This window comes from Mastigoproctus giganteus, chromosome 1 (genome assembly GCF_048544385.1).
Source record: "Mastigoproctus giganteus isolate SK-2022 chromosome 1, ASM4854438v1, whole genome shotgun sequence".
In the NCBI taxonomy this organism is placed as follows: Eukaryota; Metazoa; Arthropoda; class Arachnida; order Uropygi; family Thelyphonidae; genus Mastigoproctus; species Mastigoproctus giganteus.
The window spans coordinates 266,332,053-266,353,084 of NC_143575.1; the positions used below are offsets into that span (position 1 = coordinate 266,332,053).

The 21,032-nt window shown below is 40.6% G+C and overlaps 1 protein-coding gene across 1 annotated transcript in view; it reads right to left on the reverse strand.

Moving 5' to 3' along the window:
- LOC150091946 (beta-galactoside alpha-2,6-sialyltransferase 2-like) overlaps positions 1 to 21,032 on the reverse strand; it is a 52,397-nt gene that overhangs the window by 8,888 nt on the left and 22,477 nt on the right. The window contains exon 3 of the mRNA XM_090386210.1: positions 11,438 to 11,612. Coding sequence (XP_090242336.1) covers positions 11,438 to 11,612 — 175 coding nt within the window. The remainder of the gene's footprint in view (positions 1 to 11,437; positions 11,613 to 21,032) is intronic.

A 21,032-nucleotide genomic window follows, 5' to 3' on the forward strand; every position in this document is an offset into this window, starting at 1 on the left:
ATAAGTTTAAGGCTCAGCTGGATAGGTATTTCGAACGAACAGAGGGGTGAAGTGGAAGTGATTATTTTTTATTTAATTATTTATTTTATTTTATCATTTTTTTTTTTTTGGCTGATGCTGCATAAGCTTGTTTTCTTGCATCAAATGCCTCTACTAATGCTAATGCTAATTAATAGGACTTTAAATTCTAACCCTTCCTCTTCCAAGTATTTTTTCACTTCTGGGATGAAGCATTGGTGGAACCATTCTATAAACAAGATGGCTGTCACCCAAGCTCTCTGATTATGTTACTAGAACACGGTAACTTTTTGTTTTTGAGAGTGCGTGGGTTCTTCGCTCTGTACACTATGCCTAGCTTTATCATATGCCTTGCAGCATTGCCACATAGTACCACAGTTAATCTGTCCTTTCATGTTTTATGCCCTGGCCCTCCTTTGCACTTTTATGAATATAGGTTCTATTGGGTATCTTCTTCCAGAAGAGGCCTGGTTTCATTGCAATTGAAGACTTGCTTTGGATAGTATCCTTTCTCCTTAATCAACTTCAACTCTGCTGGAAATGTGGCAGCAGCTTCTTCATCAGCAGATGCAGCCTCTCCAGTAAATTTTATATTTTTCAGTCCAAATCTATTCCTAAATCTGTGTAACCGTCTTGCAGTAAATTCTTCGTATAGGCTCAATGCTTTCTAGTGCAACGCATTGCTGTCAATCGGAATGCATTTTCTGTTCATGTCTTCCACCCATAAATTTAATGCCTTTTTCATCTTAACTAAGCACTTATCACACACAGTAGCCGTAATTTTTGCAGTTTGAGGTGCAACAGCAAAACCAGCACAAGTTTCTTTTTCCTTCTTCACAATTTCAAGGATAGAAGACCGTTTCTTACTGTAGATTTTTTATCTTTCCTTATTAAGTCAAGAACTTTCACCTTTTCACTTAAAGAAGCACTTTACAGCTTCTCTATGGTATATTCGAATTGCCAGCATCACTACTCTTGCACTTTGGGGTCATTATTAAGTAAAATAAGGGTTACTTGAACACAAGCACTGTGATACTGCGACAGTCGATCTGATAACCGAGACGGCTATTAAGTGACTAATGGACGGGTAGCATATACAGTGTGGATATGCTGGACAAAGGAATGATTCACTTACGAATTGTCTAAGATTTCAAAATGTAAGAGCAATGAAGCTCACTTTTGCCTACTTTAAGTACTCTTGTTTAAATATAAGATCGATATCATACCTTTATTGTAGGAAATCTTGACCCGATGCTCACATCAAACTAATCCAGTTCATTTAATATAAAATCTTTAAGTATTAAAATCTTTAAAACCGTGAACCTATCCCTATTAAAGGACTGTTGAATTATATGATATTATATAAAAAACTAAAAACTTGTCCTCAATTCGCATAGTCTGCTAACAACCTACCTAAACTAAACCCTTCAGCATTGATAGACCAGAAAGAGAAGACAATTGTCAAACTGTATTAAAACTATACTAAATTAAAACTGTATTAAAACATTCTTAGGCTGAACTTCTTAATACATGACCAGGTATTTCGGTTGTAAACCATGCTCAGAAGTAGTAACTAGTAAAAACGAGTTATCCACTCTCTTATATTTTAAAATAGGCACATTGCGACAAGATTATTACCGTTAACCAATGTGAATCATGTTATCCACACATGTATTAAGAAGTTCAGCCTAAGAATATTTTAATACAGTTTTAATTTAATATAGTTTTAATACAGTTTGACAATTGTCTTCTCTTTCTAGTCTATCAATGCTGATGGGTTTAGTTTGGGGTAGGTTGATGTGCATCGGCTGCACTTGGCTCTTCCTTGATAGAAGTCAGCAAACTATGTGAATTGAAGACAAGTTTAGTTTTTTTATATAATATCATATAATTCAACAATCCTTTAATAGAGATAGGTTCGCAGTTTTAAAGATTTTAATACTTAAAGATTTTATATTACATTAACCGGATTAGCTTGATGTGAGCATTGGGTCAAGATTTCCTACAATAAAGGTATGATATCGATCTTATATTTAAACTTATGAATTGTTTATTTCTGTAATTTTCCATTTAATATTTTTGGACCGTGGGTAACTGAAACCACAGAAATCAAAACTGCAGATAAAAGGGGACTACTGTACTACAAATAAGGTTAGAGAGGCCAAAGCTGTGTATGAGAAAGCATTGGCTAAGAGAGCAAAAAATGGGAACAAGGAATTTTTCATGTATGTGAATACAACAAAGAAGAAAGCTAATCAGATTGGACCCTTGTAAACTGGGTGTGGGAGTCATAGATTACCCACCTGATGTTGGGGATGAATTGAATAGGTACTCTTCATCAGTCTTGACTCGTGCAAAGTAACACATTTATTATTATTAGCTACATGGTGCAAGGAAGCCTGAGGCTTACGCTGCACCAGCCAAAAATAAAAAAAAAAAATTCCCCGAGTTATCCTGAGAGAGAGAGAGAGAGAGAGAGAGAGTCAAAAGTAGAAGGGAAGTAGAACTCACCAAGAAAGAGAAGAATGATGATGTCCAGCTCAGGATCCTGGGTGTGCCAAGCCATACTCACCTGATGTTCCTAGAAGCAATCTTGGCATAATGGAGGACCATCATCAAGGTCAAAACATCATGACCAGACCAATCACCATCAGAAGAGGAATCTTCCAGGGAGATAATTTGAGCCCACTGTGGTTCTGTCGAGCATTTATTCCACTGTCCACCATGTTCAACAATGGCAAGTACAGATATATTCCAAAAGAAGGGAGGCAAAACCTGTACACCTCTCACCTGATGTATATGGATGACATCAAACTCTATGCAATAACGGAGAATCAACTCCAACAGCTAATCCACATCACCGAAGAATTCAGCACTGTCATCAGTATGCAGTTTGACCTAGACAAATGTAAGACAATGGACTGCATCAGGGAAATCCAGTTGGCTGAAACTGCCAGCTAAATATGAAGTGATTTAAGCCACGATAGAGGGAGAGACTTACAAATATCTGGGGATGATGCAGGCTAAATAGCTAGAATACAAGGGGATGAAGGTCTGCCTCACCAAGAAATGCCATCAGAGACTGAGGTTGTTGTTTGGTTTTTAGGAGCATTAGCAACTAAGGCCATATTGCTCTGGGATATGCGGTGGTCATTCCCTGACCTTTCCGCATCCTCCGTATTTGGTGGTGATGGGCTCGAACCCCGGTCTAATCAAGAAGCGTGTACTATGCACTGCTGCTCCTTCCCACCTGGCTACGGAGGCGTACCAAAGACTGAGAAGTGTACTAAATTCAAAGCCGAGTGGTGGGAACATGGTAAGAGTCAAACACCTACGCAGTTCCATACTACCATACTCCTGTGGAATCATAGACCAAACCAACACCGAGTTGGAGGAGATTATGAGATCGACTAGGATAATGATGACGCGACCTTCCTTGACTTCTATTTTCCAAATATCACAATATACAGAAACTGAAGTTTAATGTCAATAAGTACTTCCTCTCTCTTTATCCTCAACCTTCAATCCATGTATAGTACTAAGTAGTATAGGTTCTAATACCCTTGAATACATGGTATTCGTGGGGGGGATGTCACCAGCTGCATCAATCCCCACGGAAATTAGACAATATCTGATCTTTCCATAAAGCTTCACTTACTGTATTTGATGGCATATAAGATGCATTTTTTTCTGTAAAAATGCCTTGAAAAATCACACTGCACCCTATATGCGGAAATGAGCCCTCCCTCATCAGCATCAGTGCAAGCGGGCAGGTTCTTTTTTGCCATTCAGTCAGAATATTTTCATTTCTGAAGGATAACGGGACACCTTAGGGTACTTTTGGACTTGCAGAGTTGTTTGGAATCAGTTCCAAGAAGTTTCGAAAGCCAAGGAACACAGGAAAAGCCTTAGAAGGCGATGGAAACTTCAAGATTCTTCTCCAGGTTTCTCAATAGTTCACTGATCCTTTAAAAGGTGGCATGGCTGGCAGGCCAGTTAATTCTGTGCGGGCATTCGTGATGTTGAGTGTGTCTCCGTGTACAGTAGTGTACTTTAATTGTGTGTGAAATGACTATAATCACAATTGTTGTGGGTGACTGAAATAAAATAAAGAACAGTGTTAACTGTATACCAGTTGTTTTTAATCAGAACCCTGTTTTGTAACAATATTGTTTAATCTTGGCATTTGACATTATTTTAAAGTATTTTACCCTTAGAATATGGATGCAGGAAAAAAAAAGAGGTTGAGGTTACATTATCAGATATAAACTAAACATAATAGATCACACTAAAAAACATGGTAACAGAGCTGCGGAAAGGTTTTTTGGGCCACTGCCTACGAAAAAAATAATATGCATCTGGCAGAAGCAAGAAAAAGAATTTCAAGCTGCTAAAAAAAGTAAACATAACCTTCGTCATCCCGCCCCCACATTGGCCAGAACTTGAAGATATAAAAAAGTGGGTAGTCTGTGAAAGGAATTTAGGAAGAAGTGTTTCTACCAAAATGATTATGCATAAGGCCAGGATATTAAATAAATCTTTATTGTGAAGTAGATTTACAGCACAATATCCCATCACGGCGACGAGCGCCAGGGGTTCACATATAGATAACATAAGTACAAATTCAAATGGCTACAAAATATAGCGAACACATACAAAAGGCTACAAAATACAGATTACAAATGCAAAAAGAAATACAAATACATCATCAAAACAAGGAGCTGAACACAAATAAAGAAAAACAAATACAAGTTGGCAGTGATTCTGGTTTCAAGAGCTTTGATAAACTTGTGTCTGTCCTTCTTTTTACTTATTATGGTGTCAATGTCGGCGTCCACACGGTTGAGGGCAGCGAGCATCTGCTTGGGCAGAAATCTTTCGGTGAGTACAAGCCTGTTGTGGTGAGCCACAAGTGCTGGTACCGACCTTAGGCTTGGCTGTGGAATCCTCCAAGAGCAAGCATTCCAAATATTTGGAGATGATATTTGGCCTGAGATGAGTTTGGCTGTGAAGACCAGCCTCTTTTCAACGATCAGGAACTTCAACCTCGGGATGTCGAGTGCTTGTGCCATCATGGTAGTTGTGGTAGCGGGAGGTAGCCGAAGCTTGTTATTCGCCCATTTCAGTAGCCAGTATTCAGCAGTGTACACCCGCTTAAGGTTTGTATGTGCAGCAGAGGCCCATATTTCTGCACCATAGAGAATGGCAGGGTAGACGGTGGAGGTGATGAACCTTTTAACAGTGGCAGGATGTCGGACGTGTAGCAGCTGCTGCTTTGAGATCCACCGTAGACGAGAAAATCTGGTACTGAGTTTGTCGATCTGGTGGACAAAGGACATCTTTTGGTCGAACAGAACACCGAGGTCTGTGTGCGAGGGTACGTTTGGTATTCGTACCCCTGCGAGTGAAACGTTGAGTACTGTCGGCATGGATTTAAGGGAGAATATAACCTGAGCAGACTTCAGAGGGTTGATTTTTAGATTGAAGTTTGCCAGGTACAATTCTAGATCCTTAAGTTGGGAATTGATCCTATTGCTAAGCTGGGCGGGGTCGTCGCCAGGGTTAATTGGAGTCAGCAGTTTGAAGTCATCGGCATAGCATAGGAGACCATTCGTTGAGGCAATAATGGGCACGATGATGGCTGTGAAGAGGACACCAGACAGGACACCCCCCTGCGGTACTCCAGCAGAAATGTCGCAGGATAGGGTATGTTGCTGCCGATGGAGAATAAGTATTCTGTGACTGAGAAGTGATTCCAAAAAGCACAGCATATCACCTCGAATGTGAAAATTCTCCTTAAGTAGGAGGAGCAAGGCTGGAATCGACACGGCATCAAAGGCTGCGCTTATGTCGAGGTATGTGGTTGCTAGCTCAGCTCTTTGTTCGAATGCTGAGAGAATGCGTTCTGTGGTGGCTGCCAAGTTAGTGATTGATGATTTTCCTGCGATAGCATAATGGATTTCAGGTGGTTTCGTCTGGAGGATTTGTTGAGTGATTGTGGGTAGCAAAGCCTTTTCAAGAGTTTTTAACAGACAAGAGGCAACTGATATGGGTCTGAACTGGCTGACGTTTGAGGCAAATTGGTTTTTGGGGATGGGGTACACTCTGTATTTATTCCACTGGGGTGGAAAATAATGCTCAGCGAGGCATCTGTTGTAGATCGAGAGAAGAGGGCCTATGATGAATGTGCTTAAGCATTTGATCATAAATTGTGGAATTCCATCCTCCCCAACAGTGGCTGTTGTGGGAAGGGAATTGATGGCACGTATGAGCTCCTGTTCCGTGATCTGGATAGTCCCTAGGACATTTGAAGGGTTTTCATAGTCAGGCTGGACAACTGTAGATGGGACTGTGGTTGTATTTGAAAATCTGGCGATGTATTTGAGCCATTCTTGAGGATCAAGCATGTGATTGAATCCACCATGTGGGGCAGCATAGAATGGCTTTCCTTTCCTCAAAGTGCGGTTAAGGTTCACTTGGATTGCGTCAGCTTTCTTTCGATTAAAGTGGGCCCTGGCACGGGAAAAGGCGATTCTGTCTTTACTGTCATTTGTATGCTTCCATTTCTTATGTAGGACTTGTTTCATTTTGAAGCTGTTGTTAAGATCAGCAGTCCACCACGATCCTGAACGGGGAGTTACTGTTACTCGTTTGGTGGCAGCATAGTCGGTGACGGATTTAATCCAGTCAGACAGGAGTGTCACTGCAAGGCTGAGGTCGCAGTCAATGAGGACATCCCAAGGAATGCAAGATGCTGCTTCTACACAGAGTTGAGGATTAAGGTATTTAGGTGCTGAAATGCATTTGACTATTTTGTTGTCAGGGATGTTGAAGTTTGGCACCTGCAATGACCATGTCAACACTATGGGCTGGTGATCAGACAGGAAGAATGCGATGGGATCATCCTCAGCTGTGCATGGTGTTGAAGCAAAAGCGAGATCCAGTAGGTTCAATCCCCTGGTGGGGTTCTCATTGACCCGTATCATGTTGATGGATTTGAAGAACTCGCAGAGCCTGATAAAGAGGTGATGTCGGTTTGGAGGCAGGTTAAAATCACCACAAACAAGGCGTTGTGCAGACGGACGAAGATGGTTTAAGAGCCAATTCCCCAAATCTTCAATAATTTCAATTGTAGGCCCTGGGGGAATATACACAGATGCGATATCAATGTGGCTGGAGTGGAAGCGTAGCGAGACTATAATCGCTTCGAAATCTTCAGTTGTAGTTGAGGTCGAATTCTCATATGAGAATAGGGAGGAGTTGTACAGTATGGCTACTCCACCGCCTCTAGATTGCTCCCTGGATGCAGACAGCATGTTGTAACCAGCAATAGCTGAGCAGAAGAGTGTATCTTGATTAGGTTGAAGCCACGTTTCTGCGAGGCAGACCACATCAGCGACCTGGGAGAGAAAGATCTGTTCTGCTGATTCTAGTTTGTTCCTAATGGACCTGATATTTTGGAAGTAGACCCTGATGACAGGTGTTCGACGAACTTCCGTCCTGATTGGAGGTGTTCTGAGTTGGCGTGTTCGAAAGCGAACGGCTCGACGTCCTGACGAAATATGGACTGGTATTTTATGGGGTCCATCACCTAGGGGACTCAGGATACTCTTATCATGGCGGAGTGGTGCCTTAACTGTGGGGTTTGGCAGAGCAGTGGTACGAAAGGAGGACTGTTGAGATCTTTGGAAGTTGTCCGGGAACAAGTCCAGTCAGCTGTGGGTAGTGATGTTGCTGACTTGGTTTTGGTGCAGAAGTGGAGGTTGGGGAAGGTGACTGGTTCTCCTATTATAGTAGGGTCGAATAATGGTGCCAATAGGCCAGATAGATTCGGTTCCAATTAAATTGAACAGGTCCTGTGCGCATTCAACCCTGAACGATGCGCAGCGGGGGTTCCTGGTGTGAAGTTGCTGCACCTTTAGTCGAAGGTTTAGTTGATCACGTAGAACTTCAGCAACATGATTTGCTGTGGTAGTTGGGGCTAAGCGAGATACGAAAAGTCCGCTAGAGGATCTGGACTTCTGCCGTCTGGGAGGTGTGTGGGAAGGCTGCAGTTTGGAGTTGGTCGATGTGCCAATTCGAAGCCATTCACGTGAAGCCGTACTTGTTCGTTGGCTCACTCTGAGGTTCCTACTTGTACTTTCCTCTGGTTGCATAGGATAGGATGGATATGCAGTGGGGTGAACTGGGAGTGGAAATTGTAATGTGGAGGAATCCGCTGGTTCGAATATTGAATTCGCTCCGACACTTAATCCCAGGCCTTGTGAATATGAAAATTGCGAATGAGGTATGACAGGACAGGCATTGCCAAGAGTTGGGTATGAAGGTGGAAATGATGACTTTTGCCTCATTGGCATAGAGGTAGAGAATTCGTTATTGCAAGTAAGAGAGTTTATGCATGCGGCGCCATTGACCGTAGGTGGAGCCTGCTTCTGTAATTGTGGAAACCTCTCATTTGTTGAGTGGTGATTAATATCAGTTGCCCTTTTCAGGTTCTTCTTGAGCGCACGTGAATGATGCGCTTTTGTGGATGGTTTTTGTCCTTTCCCATCTGTTTTTAGAAGCTGGCTGGAGTGAGGAGATGGCGCTCGACGAAATCCTATGTTTAGCCGTTTTTCAGATTCGTTCCTACCTGGAGCTTCTGATGGAGGACTGGGGATTGATTTTTTGCTACATTCGTGGCAGACTGATACTGTAATGGCCTTTGGATAATTTTTATATAATCTACGAAGTTCGTCTGAGTTCAGAAGGTTAGTGAGTTTGCTCGGATCTGCTAGCTTACTCAGTTCGATCTTATTATAGATATCAAGGAGTATAAATTTCATCTCCTTGTTTTCTTTGTGTAGCACTGTGATGTCGTCTTGTAGCTCTGCCAGTTGTGCTTTTGAGATTTCATTTCCATGATCTATTTTCGCTATTGCTTCTGATGAGGGTGTCCTGAAGTTTAATAATTTATTTTCAAGCTGATTAAATCTGGAGATCAGCCGCTCGGTACTCTCAACAACTGCGTCCTTGGTTCCAGAATATGACACACCGGGTTCAGGTATCCTCAGTTCTAGAAGTTCGTCAGGTTTCGCACCTGTGATGTCGGTTCTCTGTTGCCCTGAGTCCTTTAACTGTGTAAACTCAGCAGAAAGTTGAGAGATTGCGGTCTGAATTTCGTTTACAGAATCACGTAGCTGAATAAAATCCCGAAGGGATACGCACTCCGGATCGGTTTGTAAGTTAGGTGAAGTGTCATCGATATTCCTCGAGTCATTTTCTGCTTGTTTGCAAAGTTGACATTTCCAAGAATTTTTAATTTTCTTTGCGAGTCTTTTCAGATTAGCGTATGGGCTACATGGCCCACAGAGGCGAACGGCTTTGCACGAAGTGCACACGAGGACATAGTCAACTTGATAACCACACCCTGTGCAAGTAGTAGGTTCGCTCATGGCTGCAGAAACCAAAGGTAATTACGATTTAAAGGATTAGCAGCGTCCTTGAAGACAGTGAAATACTGAACGGCAAATACAGAAAATCCCCGGGGAGTTGGAAGTATCGTATCGTATTGATAAAATCAGCCAAGAAATCATATAAAATAAAACATTACCTGAGGAAGATGCAAGCCATTATTACTGGACAGATTATCAATTCAAAAATTTATATACGTATCGTATACACAGCAATATCCACTAGGCCTAACTGTCAACAATGCGCGTGTGGCTACAGCAAAGCATTAGCAGACTGCTAAGCCTAAAGGGATTTGGTAAATGACGAGAGAGTGCAGACAAGATAACCCTCGTAATAACAAAATTTTTTTACCCACGTAATCCTCTTGCGAAGTTCTTTTAGCTGGTACACTTTTTCAGTGGAAGAAAACACTTTAAACACATTAAAATAACTCAACATTCAGGAGCTCCAGAACACGTGGCTACACTGAATGACGGCCTGGAACAGAAGGTTGGCGTTACCGATTCATGCAAAGGCATGGTTTATCAATGGGTACAAAAACATAATTTGCACAACAATTACAAACAGATTATGAAATAAAAAATACTGGAATTCCATAAATTTGTAATAAAGGCACAAAAACGAACTTCTTTTGAACTTGGCCAAATAGGAAATATGGACGAGGTCCCACTAACTTTTGATGCACCATTCAACAAAACTGTGAATATCAAAAGGTCTAAAATGATGTCAATAAAAACCACCGGGCATGAGACAACACATTACACAGTAGTTTTGGCCTATTGTGCTGATGGCACAAAACTACCACCATTTTAATATTTAAATGAAATACTCCACCTAAGGAAAAAATTCCAGGTGTATTTGTTCATGTTCATCCAAAAGGTTGGATGGATGAATCTGAAATGGATTTATGGCTCCAAAAAATATGGGCAAGGTGTCCTTGGTGGTCTCTTAAGGAAACCATCCCTTCTCATTTAGGACCTGTTCAGAGCCCATAGAACTGAAGTCATTAAAAAGAGGGTGAGAGAGAGTTGAATACACAGATAGTTGTCATCCCTGGTGGACTGACAAGCCAATTGCAGCCTTTGGATGTGTCCATAAACAAGACATTTAAGCAAAATATGAGAGAACAGTGGAACAAATGGATGGGAGAACCCAATCATGGCCTCACACCTGCAGAAAGAATGAAAAGGCCCACCATTGCACAGGTGTGTGAACGGGTTAAGGAATCTTGGAGAAATATAAGTGGTAAAATAATTATAAAGTCTTTCAGGAAGACTAGAATTAGTAATGCCCTTGATGGCATTGAAGACACTGCATTATTTGAAGATAGTGATACAAACATTAGCGAGGAAGAGTTTTTGGGATTTGAAGGTGAAGATTTTTTTGGTTTTCAAAATGACTGATCTTTCCCTTTGCAGAACACAAATTTTTTTACCATTCCATCACTGTCTTTTTGTTAATTTTCAATTCTAGTGGTAGTTTTCTTCGTATAAAATATTTTCTAATGTAGCTCAGATTCTTTTATTTCTCTTTTAAATTGCTGTATTGGTAAATTAATAATAATAAGGTAAATAATGTATTATTATACAGTATTAGTATTTTTCTTGCTATTCTGATCACATGTTTAGGATGAGCTCTTTCTGCTATACACATTAGAATAAATATTAAATGCCTAAATACACTAAAGCTTTTTTTCCTTAATTTTCCTTTCTAAAATGGGGGTGCGTCCTATATGCATCTTATATGCCGTCAATGCTAATTCTTTGTAAAAGAGAATTTGTGATCTCAAGAGTTGTATTTATTAATAATTATTTTTTTGTATATAGTTCTATAACCTTCACTCACAATAAAATGCAATTCTCAATACTATTTGTATACAGTAAATCTGAACGTTACTGCATATTATGCATTGTTGTACACTAATGTAATTAAAATAAAAAAAGATACTTTTAAAAATGATATTTACCTAGGAAGCCAGAAGAAGGAGGATTTTGCTCTACAGCCATTGGTGTATTCCTCTGAATAAAATCCCATGAATTCCACCCAACTTCAGGGTGTAAAATATAAAATGGCTCATCTGGAAACATTTCTCGTCGAAACCAATAGGGCGAGAACAAATCGAAATCAGGCTTCTTATACCACTGAAAAAGTCAGATTGTATTTCAAAACAAAATGTACGTGAAAGAAACATTAATGTCAAACATCTTGTTTATTAATAATGTTATAAATTAAATTTTATTTTGTCTTTGTTTACTATTCTTTTGTCCTTTTTTTACTATACTTCTAGCATTAGTGTACATACTTGTATGTACTAATGCTAAAAGTATAGTAAATTTGAGGAATTAGAAGAACTGGTGTTAATTCGTTACACAGGAATGTTATAGGGATATCAGAGGAAGGGTGTCACTCAGCTATAAGAGATGCAGAATTTGAATATGAGGTACAATGTGTACAGAAAGGACAGACAGGATGGTAGTTATATTTTATCTTTGATAGTAGTTATATTTTTAAGTAGATTCCACATAAATACACTGTGATTACTGAAACCTAGTAGTTCCTTTATCTGGAGATTTCTACTGCATGGAGTCACTGCTGACAATCAGATCAAGAGCCCATAATACACTCCTACACTCATATTTGTTTCCCCAGTGCTTTTGTCACACCAAACTGACATTGCAATGAGAAAACAAAAATGAGAGTAGGTGTGTGTGTTCTTTGTTTTGATTTATTGGTTGTCGGTTAGAATTTGTGGATTTGTTGAATGACTATTTTCCACACCAACGTGTTAGAGAGACAATGAAAGAAAGCAATACACTTGATCTGATTACATCACTCTGGATGGTTTTCAATGTTTGTAAACTAACAACTGTTTTTAACTTAGTTTTTTAAGCTGATTTCAGAAATATTATTCATTTCACAAATCACTTAAGTTGATGTCGTGAGTTATATTATTGAATGTATTACTTTAGGAGTAAATGGTGGGAATTTGTAACCTAAATTTTTACATGTTGGCAACACTGCCTTCAGTCATTTGTTTCTTGATCTTGAGAGCTCCGTGCAGTAGTGTTTATAAGTGTGAGCTCAGTTTATTTTTAAGGTTATCATGAAAAACTTGTGCTGAAAAGTGAATAAAATGCCTTCACACAAGTGCTTGAACAATTCAAACTTATTTTGCTATATTTGTGGAAGTTAGGTGGGCCTTGGGCAAAGACAAATGCATTAGAGAATTTGCAAAAAACATGTATTGTGCATATTTTGGAGTGAAACTCTGTGACCAAGATAAACATTGGGCTCCACATAAAGTTTGCTGAACCTGCATTTAAGCAGTGAGATTGTGGAAAAATTCGCTCTGTGCTAAATAACTTACCATAATGAATCCAGAGCACACAGGCCTCTTTACCTATGTTCAAACTATTTTTGGCCATCAAACATTCGACTACGTTATATGTTTGATGGCCAAAAATAAACGATTATGAGGTGAAACTGCAAAAGAACTTCATTTTTATAGCCCGTGGTAGACTACATCTCAGATTTACCCATCAATGTAAATCAAACAACATTATTCCAAAAGGTTTTCTTTACAAACCTCCATTTCCTATTGAATCTATGCGACGTGCCTGCCAGAACTTCAACAAGACCCTCAATATTTGGGTCGGCTGCTTTCATCGAGATTTACAAAATGCTTCAACCAGTAAAGCAGTCCTGATGCTTGAACTTAAAAGTTTGGTTCCTGACTTTATTTACTCAAGTATAATCCATACCTTGTGCTCCCAAGCTGTCAGAGAATCAGAGCGCTATTGTGCACATCAAAAACGTAAGTTCACAATTTTAATCAGTGAGTCCCTTGACTCTCATCATTAGCATAGTACCGCTATTGCAAATTGCACACAATTTGTACTGAACTTGAGTGACAAGCAGTTATCAACAGAACAGATAGATCTCTTGACTTTGGGAATGAAATTTGCTGTTCTTCCCCCAAAGCCCACCGATCACTGATATTGCTCAAGGTGTAGAACGTCTTTAACACATTTCCCTGAGGAAGCGGCAAACACAATTTACCTAAAAACTGCAGCATTTTACATCATGCTTGCCCTGCTTCTTCCAATCTCAACCACAAACAAATCTCTGCCTTTAAAGCATTGAAACAAGGTTCATCCATCATCATTCTTCTGGCAGATAGTGGCAGCTAAAGATAAAGATTCTTCTTGTGTTGAACAGTCGTATTGAATCGTACAGATTATGAGACGAAAGCCATGTTACTCCTACAGGACACTTCTGTCTACCAACCCTTAACTGTTCCTCCCATCAAAGCCTTGGAATGATGGGAGTCAAAAGTAAACATCCTCATCAACAACTGGTTTAAGCAGGAGAAAATAACAGAATCCACACATAGTCACCTCCGTGCCTCTGGCTGCCAAATTCTGCAATTCTATGGGCTACCGAAAGTCCGCAAAGAAAGTATACCCTTAAGACCCACTGTCATCTGTTGTGGCTCACCGAGTTATGAGTTGGCAAAGTTTGTCTTGGGGCTCCTTTCTCCCCTAGTAGGCAAGACTGCCAACATCATTTCCAAAAGTAGTGAATTTATAAAAAGGATCTCTCAGAAGATCAAATCATGGCATCATTTGATGTAATTTCCCTTTTTACCTCCATCCCATTCGAGCTTGCCATCACATGTGCCAAGAAACCCTTGGATAGTGACCAGACCCTTGGCAGCAGGACCAAACTAACATCAGATGATATTTCACCGTCCTCAGACTGTGCTTAACTGGTGGCGCAATTAGGTTCAGTGACTCCATTTATCAACAGGTGCATGGCACAGCAATAGGTTCCCCAGTTAGTTCAGTCACGGCAAACATTGCGATGGAAGAATTGGAGGGTCGTGCATTTAAGAGTGTACCAGATTCCATTGCCTTTTGGTGTCGTTAAGTGGATGATGTGTTTGTAGTTATCCCCAGAGATTCGGGAGACTGACTCTTAGACCACGTCAACTCTCTGTCGCCTTTCATAAAATTCACCATTGAACTAGAGCCGGACAATACCCTACCATACTTAGACACCCTTGTCCGATGTGAGGGCATGCGCTTGAAGACAACAGTCTACTGCAAGCCAATGTGTGCTGGCCAATTTACCAACTATCGGTCAGCACACACGTGCAGCCATCTTCTTGGCACTGTGCAGACCTTGTTAACTCATGCCTGGACCCACTCTAGCTCAATCTGTTCTGACCCTAGCACCGAGATTGCTAGGGTCAGAACAGATCTTGCGAGGTGTGGCTATCCCATCAGTACCCTAGACAGGCGTGACCCGCAGGCACATGGCCATGTAACGACCAACAGAAACATTCAAGACAATGACTCCACCGCGAACGCCTTTATCCCATACTATCCAAACCTATAACAGCAGGTTTCTAAGGTCCTGAAATTTCATGGGATAAAGTGCGTACAACTCCCGGGCAGGAAATTGCAATCCCTCATCTCTAGAGTGAAAACACCGGTTCCCAACTTACTACAAAGTGGACCAGTCTACCGCATTTCTTGCCGTGACTGCACTGGCTGCTACATTGGAGAAACTGGGAGAAAGCTTGGCAAACGTATCTCAGAACACGAAAGAGCCATCTGTTTAGTGGACATAGAACACTCGGCCATTGCTGAACACTTCTTGGTCAACTTGACACAACACTGACCCACATCGCGATGTCATGGTTATCGATCGGTCCCACCATTACCGACGGCACGCCTGGTTGGAGTCGTTGCACATCACATGCTCTAATACTTCGGTCAACAGAAGCAGTGGATGTCGTGTCCACCCTATTATTGAAGCAACCATTCTCATGACTGACAAACATTGACAACGTTCGCATGCGTCACAACCACAGGCTTCAACATTAGTTACAAACAGTTAACTATTACATCACGCAGTTTACTGTGCATGACTGGCACTACACGCCCTTATGTTCTATGTTCCTAAACTGTCAGTTTGACTCATGAAGGTTACCATAATAACTGAAAGCTTTTTGTACTGTATGTATTTAACATATTGTGTTTTACAATTTAACATTAAACTTGTCATTTATTTTATTTTATCTTCCATTTCGCTCTGTGCTACATAATAACTTACCATAAAGGGATACAATGCAAAGGATTCAAATATTCCATCTGCCATTAGACCAGTCCCACAAGGAGATAACCTGCCAATTCCACATGGAGATAACCCCGGTCTAATCAAGAAGTGTGTGCTACGCACTGCTGCTCCTGCCCACCTGGCTGCGGAGGCGCCAATTTTAATTGTATTAAATGGCTATTCTAATAAGTGAAAATAGGAGAAATATTATCCACAGAAGCTTCACTTTCAAAAGGTGAAACTGAAGTCTACATGCTTGGAGACATTGATTTCAGCCCTCAACTGTTTTCACAGCATGAACTCAATGATCTGGTGTGAGATTTAAATTTACCAAAGAAATTTACAGAACTCCTTGGTTCTAGACTTAGGTCAAAAATCTTCCAGCACATGGGATGTTTTTGCTCATGGTACAGATACAGAGAACGAAAACTAGTCCCCTACTTTTCTGAGGATGATTTTAGGTTTTTTGCAATAATATAAATGACTTAATGAACTATTTAGGAATTAGTTACAATCCTACACAGTGAAGACTTTTTATTGACTCACTCAAAGGTGTGTTACTCCACAATAGAAATAAATATGAGTCAATTCCAGGAGCTCACTCTGTGCATTTGAAAAAAACATAGGAGAACTTGAAGTTGTTGACAAATATTAAGTATGAAAAACATGGTTGATTGATTGGTCTGTGCTGACTTTAAAGTGATAGGCATGTTATTTAACAGCAATCTGGATAGACAAAAATGCCTTGCTTTTTCATGTGAGCAGGCCAGTTGAACAAGGAGTAAGCAGTGGAATGTCAAGGTCTGGCAAAGAGGGGCAGTTTGTTGCCTGAATCAAAGAACATAGTTCATAAGCACTGCAGGATCATCTAGACAAGACTTCAGTTATAGCTAGGACACAGCATGGTTTTGTTAAGGGGAAGTCTTGCCTGACCAATTTGATTGGATACTATGATGCAGTCACAAAAGAACTGGATGCAGGGAATAACTTTGATATTATATACTTGGATCTTAGAAAGGCTTTTGATACTGTTGCACATGGAAGACTGCTGCACAAATTGGAGCAGTGTGGCATTGGAGGCAAGTTGCTGCTATGGATAAAGGGGTGGTTGAGGGGGAGAAGACAGAGAGTGGTAATCAATGGACACTGCTCATCGTGGACTAATGTTATTAGTGGAGTCCCTCAGGGTTCAGTATTGGGGCCTTTATTGTTTTCTGTATTTATAAATGATATTGATGATGGTATATCAGGCTTAATGTCCAAGTTTGCAGACGATACAAAGGTTGGCAGGGTTGTCAAGGACACTACTGACACTATGCTGCTGCAACAGGATTTGGAAAGGTTGAGCAGATGGGCTTCGAGGTGGCAAATGAAGTTTAACATTGACAAATGTAAAGTACTACATATGGGAAACAGCAACCCCAGAGCAACGTATCAACTCTGTGGTACTACACTGACAGTGGTAGAGAATGAAAGGGACCTGGGGGTGGTGGTGCAGGCAGATATGAAGTTCTCTGAGCAGTGCAGACGAGCTGCAAGAGTAGCTCATGGTGTATTGTCAATGATATATAGAAATTTTTCTAGCAGGGATAAGGAGGTGATTATTCCCTTGTATAAGGCAATGGTCAGGCCACACCTAGAGTACTGTATACAGGCCTGGAGGCCTCATTTCAGGAAGAATGTAGAGCTGCTGGAACGAGTACAGAGAAGGGCAACTAGATTGGTGAATGGGACAAAGGGGTTCTCTTACGAAGAAAGGCTTAAGTTTTGCAAATTACAGTGTCTGGAAACTAGGCACCAGCGGGGTGATCTGATAGAGGTGTACAAAGCCTTGAATGGTTTGAGCATGCTCAATGCTGATGGGATTCTTCCTCTAGCTCAGAAAAATCACCTGAGAGGGCATAAATTCAAATTGAGGAAAGACAGATGTAGGATAGATGTGCGGAAATTTGCCTTTAGCCAGCGGGTGGTTGGTGGAACAGACTTCCATCCCTTGTCGTGGAAGTTGATAGCCTAAATAAGTTTAAGGCTCAGCTGGACAGGTATTTCGAACGAACAGAGGGGTGAAGTGGAAGTGGTTATTTTTATTTATTTATGTTACTTTTTTTTTTTTTTTTTTTTTTTTTTTTGGCTGATGCTGCATAAGCTTGCTTTCTTGCATCAAATGCCTCTACTAATGCTAATGCTAATGCTAATAAACCACTGGTAGACCCTAAAACTGTCCTCTTTCCACCCATTCACATCAAACTAAGTTTGATGAAACAATTTGTGAAAACTTTACCTTAGGAAGGTCCCTGCTTCAACTATCTTTGTACTAAATTCTCATTGATTACCCAAGAGAAGCTAAAACAAGGTTTTGTTGGACCTCAAATTTGAAAACTGATGAGGGGTTGAGACTTAGAGAGAACTATGAATAAAAGAGAAAAACAGGAATGGATTACCTTCAGGTCTGTTGTTCAGAACTGTTTAGGGAATAACAAAGATCCAGACTACAAGAATATAGTGGAAAATATGTTGACAAACTTCAAGAAGCTGGGCTGAAACATGAGTGTCACGGTAAATTTTTTACACTCCCACATGTATGCATGTTTTTGGTTATCATATCATTCATACTGTCCCCTTGATAATGATGCAAAAAAAGTGTTTGTCCCACTTCAGGGAAGTATTTTTAGTGTTAATGTGTGTAGACATAATTCTCTAACATTACCACTACTGTTGTCAGTGATACTGGAGTTGTAATCCTGCTGTCCATATATATACTCTATTGTCAGGGAAACGGGGAACATGCTTTGTAAAAAAGATAGGTGGAACAGGACCAGGGTATGTCTGCCAGGGGCAAAGGTTGATGACGTTGTAGAGCGAATATCATCTTTTAAGGGCACAAAAGGTGATATAGTTGTACACGTTGGCACTAACGATATTAAGAGTAGGAGACCGGCAGAATTACTTAACAAGTACAGGTCACTGTTGAACAAAAGCCGAGAATTAGGGTTGAATTTGAAAGTGTCTGCAATTCTGCCCAGACACGATAGGAGGGAGTATATGATGAGAGCCTTGTCGATCAATTCGGCCCTGGAAAGATTGTGCAAGGCTCAAGGGGTAGAATTTTTTTCAGCCTGGACTGTACTTGTTAACAGGAGAGATTGCTTCTACAGGGATGGGATACACTTAAATAGAAAGGGTGCAAGAATATTTGCTGATGCTATCGAGGCAGTGTTAGGTGGGTCGGAAAACTGCTAGCTTGGGGGGAGACAAAGACCAATAGATTGACAGTAGCCACTGGCAGAGGTGAAAGAGATTCTTGCACTGCTTCTATTAGAATGAGCAGAAGCCTGAAAAACAAGATGCATGGTATTTCAGAGACTGCTGGGAGCCATTGCGGTACAAGTAAACACATGGGTTGTGTTAGGGTAGCTAAGAATAGAAACAGGTGCAGGTATACTTGCGTGTACACCAATGCTAGGAGTTTAGTAAATAAATTTGATGAATTTGAGGTATTGCTCAAAACATCAAAGGCAGATATTGTTGGGATATCAGAGACGTGGTGTCACACAGATATAAGGGATGCAGAAATGCAATTTGGGGAGTACAACGTCTACAGAAAGGATAGACAGGATAGGAAGGGGGGAGGGGTTATGCTATTAGTTAAGAAACACATAAAAACCAAGGAAGTGAAGCCAGTTGACATCGCTGGACAGTGCAGTGTTGAGTCAGTTTGGTGTGACATAAGCATTGGGAGATCAAAATTGAGAGTAGGAGTGTGCTATAGGCCTAATGACTCTGATGAGTATAATAAGGAACTGTACAGGGAAATAGAGTGGGCCAGTAAATCAGAGAGTCTTATAATGGGAGATTTTAATTTCCCAGATATTGACAGGAATTTGGGGGCTGGTTACTCACACTAGCAGGGCTTTTGTGGATTTATTGGATGATTGTTTTCTACATCAGCATGTTCGGGAGGCAACTAGAGGGAGTAATACTCTTGATTTGATTATCAGCAGTGATTCTTCATGCATTAAGAATCTGCAGATAAATGAACCACTAGGTGGCAGTGATCACAGTGTGCTGAAGTGGGATTTACTGAAAGAGGTAACTACCATTAGGGGTAAAGGGAAGGGTTATTGCTTCCGTAAAGGTGACTACGATGGACTGAGACAGTATTTAAATTCTATACAGTGGGGCCAACTGATGATGTTACCAACAGCAAATTCAAAATGGGAAGCATTCAAAGAACTTATCTTGGAAGCTACTAGGCTTTACATACCAACTAAGAAATATTGTTCAAGGTTTAGGCCAAAATGGATGTCAGATGAACTAATGAGGCATATGGCAGAGAAGAAAAATGCATGGGATACTTACAAATTAACACATGACACAGAAGCCTATGATAGATACAAGTTGATATGCAACCAAGTTACAAAGGAGGTTAGGCAGGCGAAGGCAGATTACGAGAAATCCTTGGCAAGGGATACAAAGAAAAACAGCAAAGAGTTCTTTACTTATGTAAACTCTAGAAGGAAGGGGATGAATCAGATTGGTCCACTTGATATTGATGGGTCAACTGTTGATGATCCTGCTCAGGTAGCTAACAAACTAAATGAATATTTTGCATCGACATTCACACATGAGGAGTTATTCAGCAAGGGGAATGCCAGAGGTGTATTCAACTCTAGCAGTAAGCTACAGAATCTTGAAATAACTGGGAGTAAAGTGGAGGAGAAACTGTTGAAGATAAACACAAGAAAGGCACCCGGGGTGGATGGGATCTATCAAGCTATATTAAAGGAGGCAGCAAAGGAAGTAAGCAAACCCTTAGCCATAATTATGAGAGCTTCCTTGGACTCAGGGGAGGTACCCATAGACTGGAAATGTGCAAATGTGACCCCAATTCACAAAGGAGGATCAAAGGCTGACACAAGTAATTATAGACCTGTGAGCTTAACTTCTGTTCCAGGAAAATTAATGGAGGCACTGGTTAAAGAAGCACTGCAGGATCATTTAGACAAGACTTCAGTTATAGCTCAGACACAGCATGGTTTTGTTAAGGGGAAGTCTTGCCTGACCAACTTGATTGGATACTATGATGCAGTCACAAAAGAACTGGATGCAGGGAATAACTTTGATATTATATACTTGGATCTTAGAAAGGCTTTTGATACTGTTGCACATGGAAGACTGCTACACAAATTGGAGCAGTGTGACATTGGAGGCAAATTGCTGCTATGGATAAAGGGGTGGTTGAGGGGGAGAAGACAGAGAGTGGTAATCAATGGACACTGCTCATCGTGGACTAATGTTATTAGTGGAGTCCCTCAGGGCTCAGTGTTGGGTCCATTATTGTTTTCTGTATTTATAAATGATATTGATGATGGTATATCAAGCTTAATGTCCAAGTTTGCAGATGATACAAAGGTTGGCAGGGTTGTCAAGGACACTAC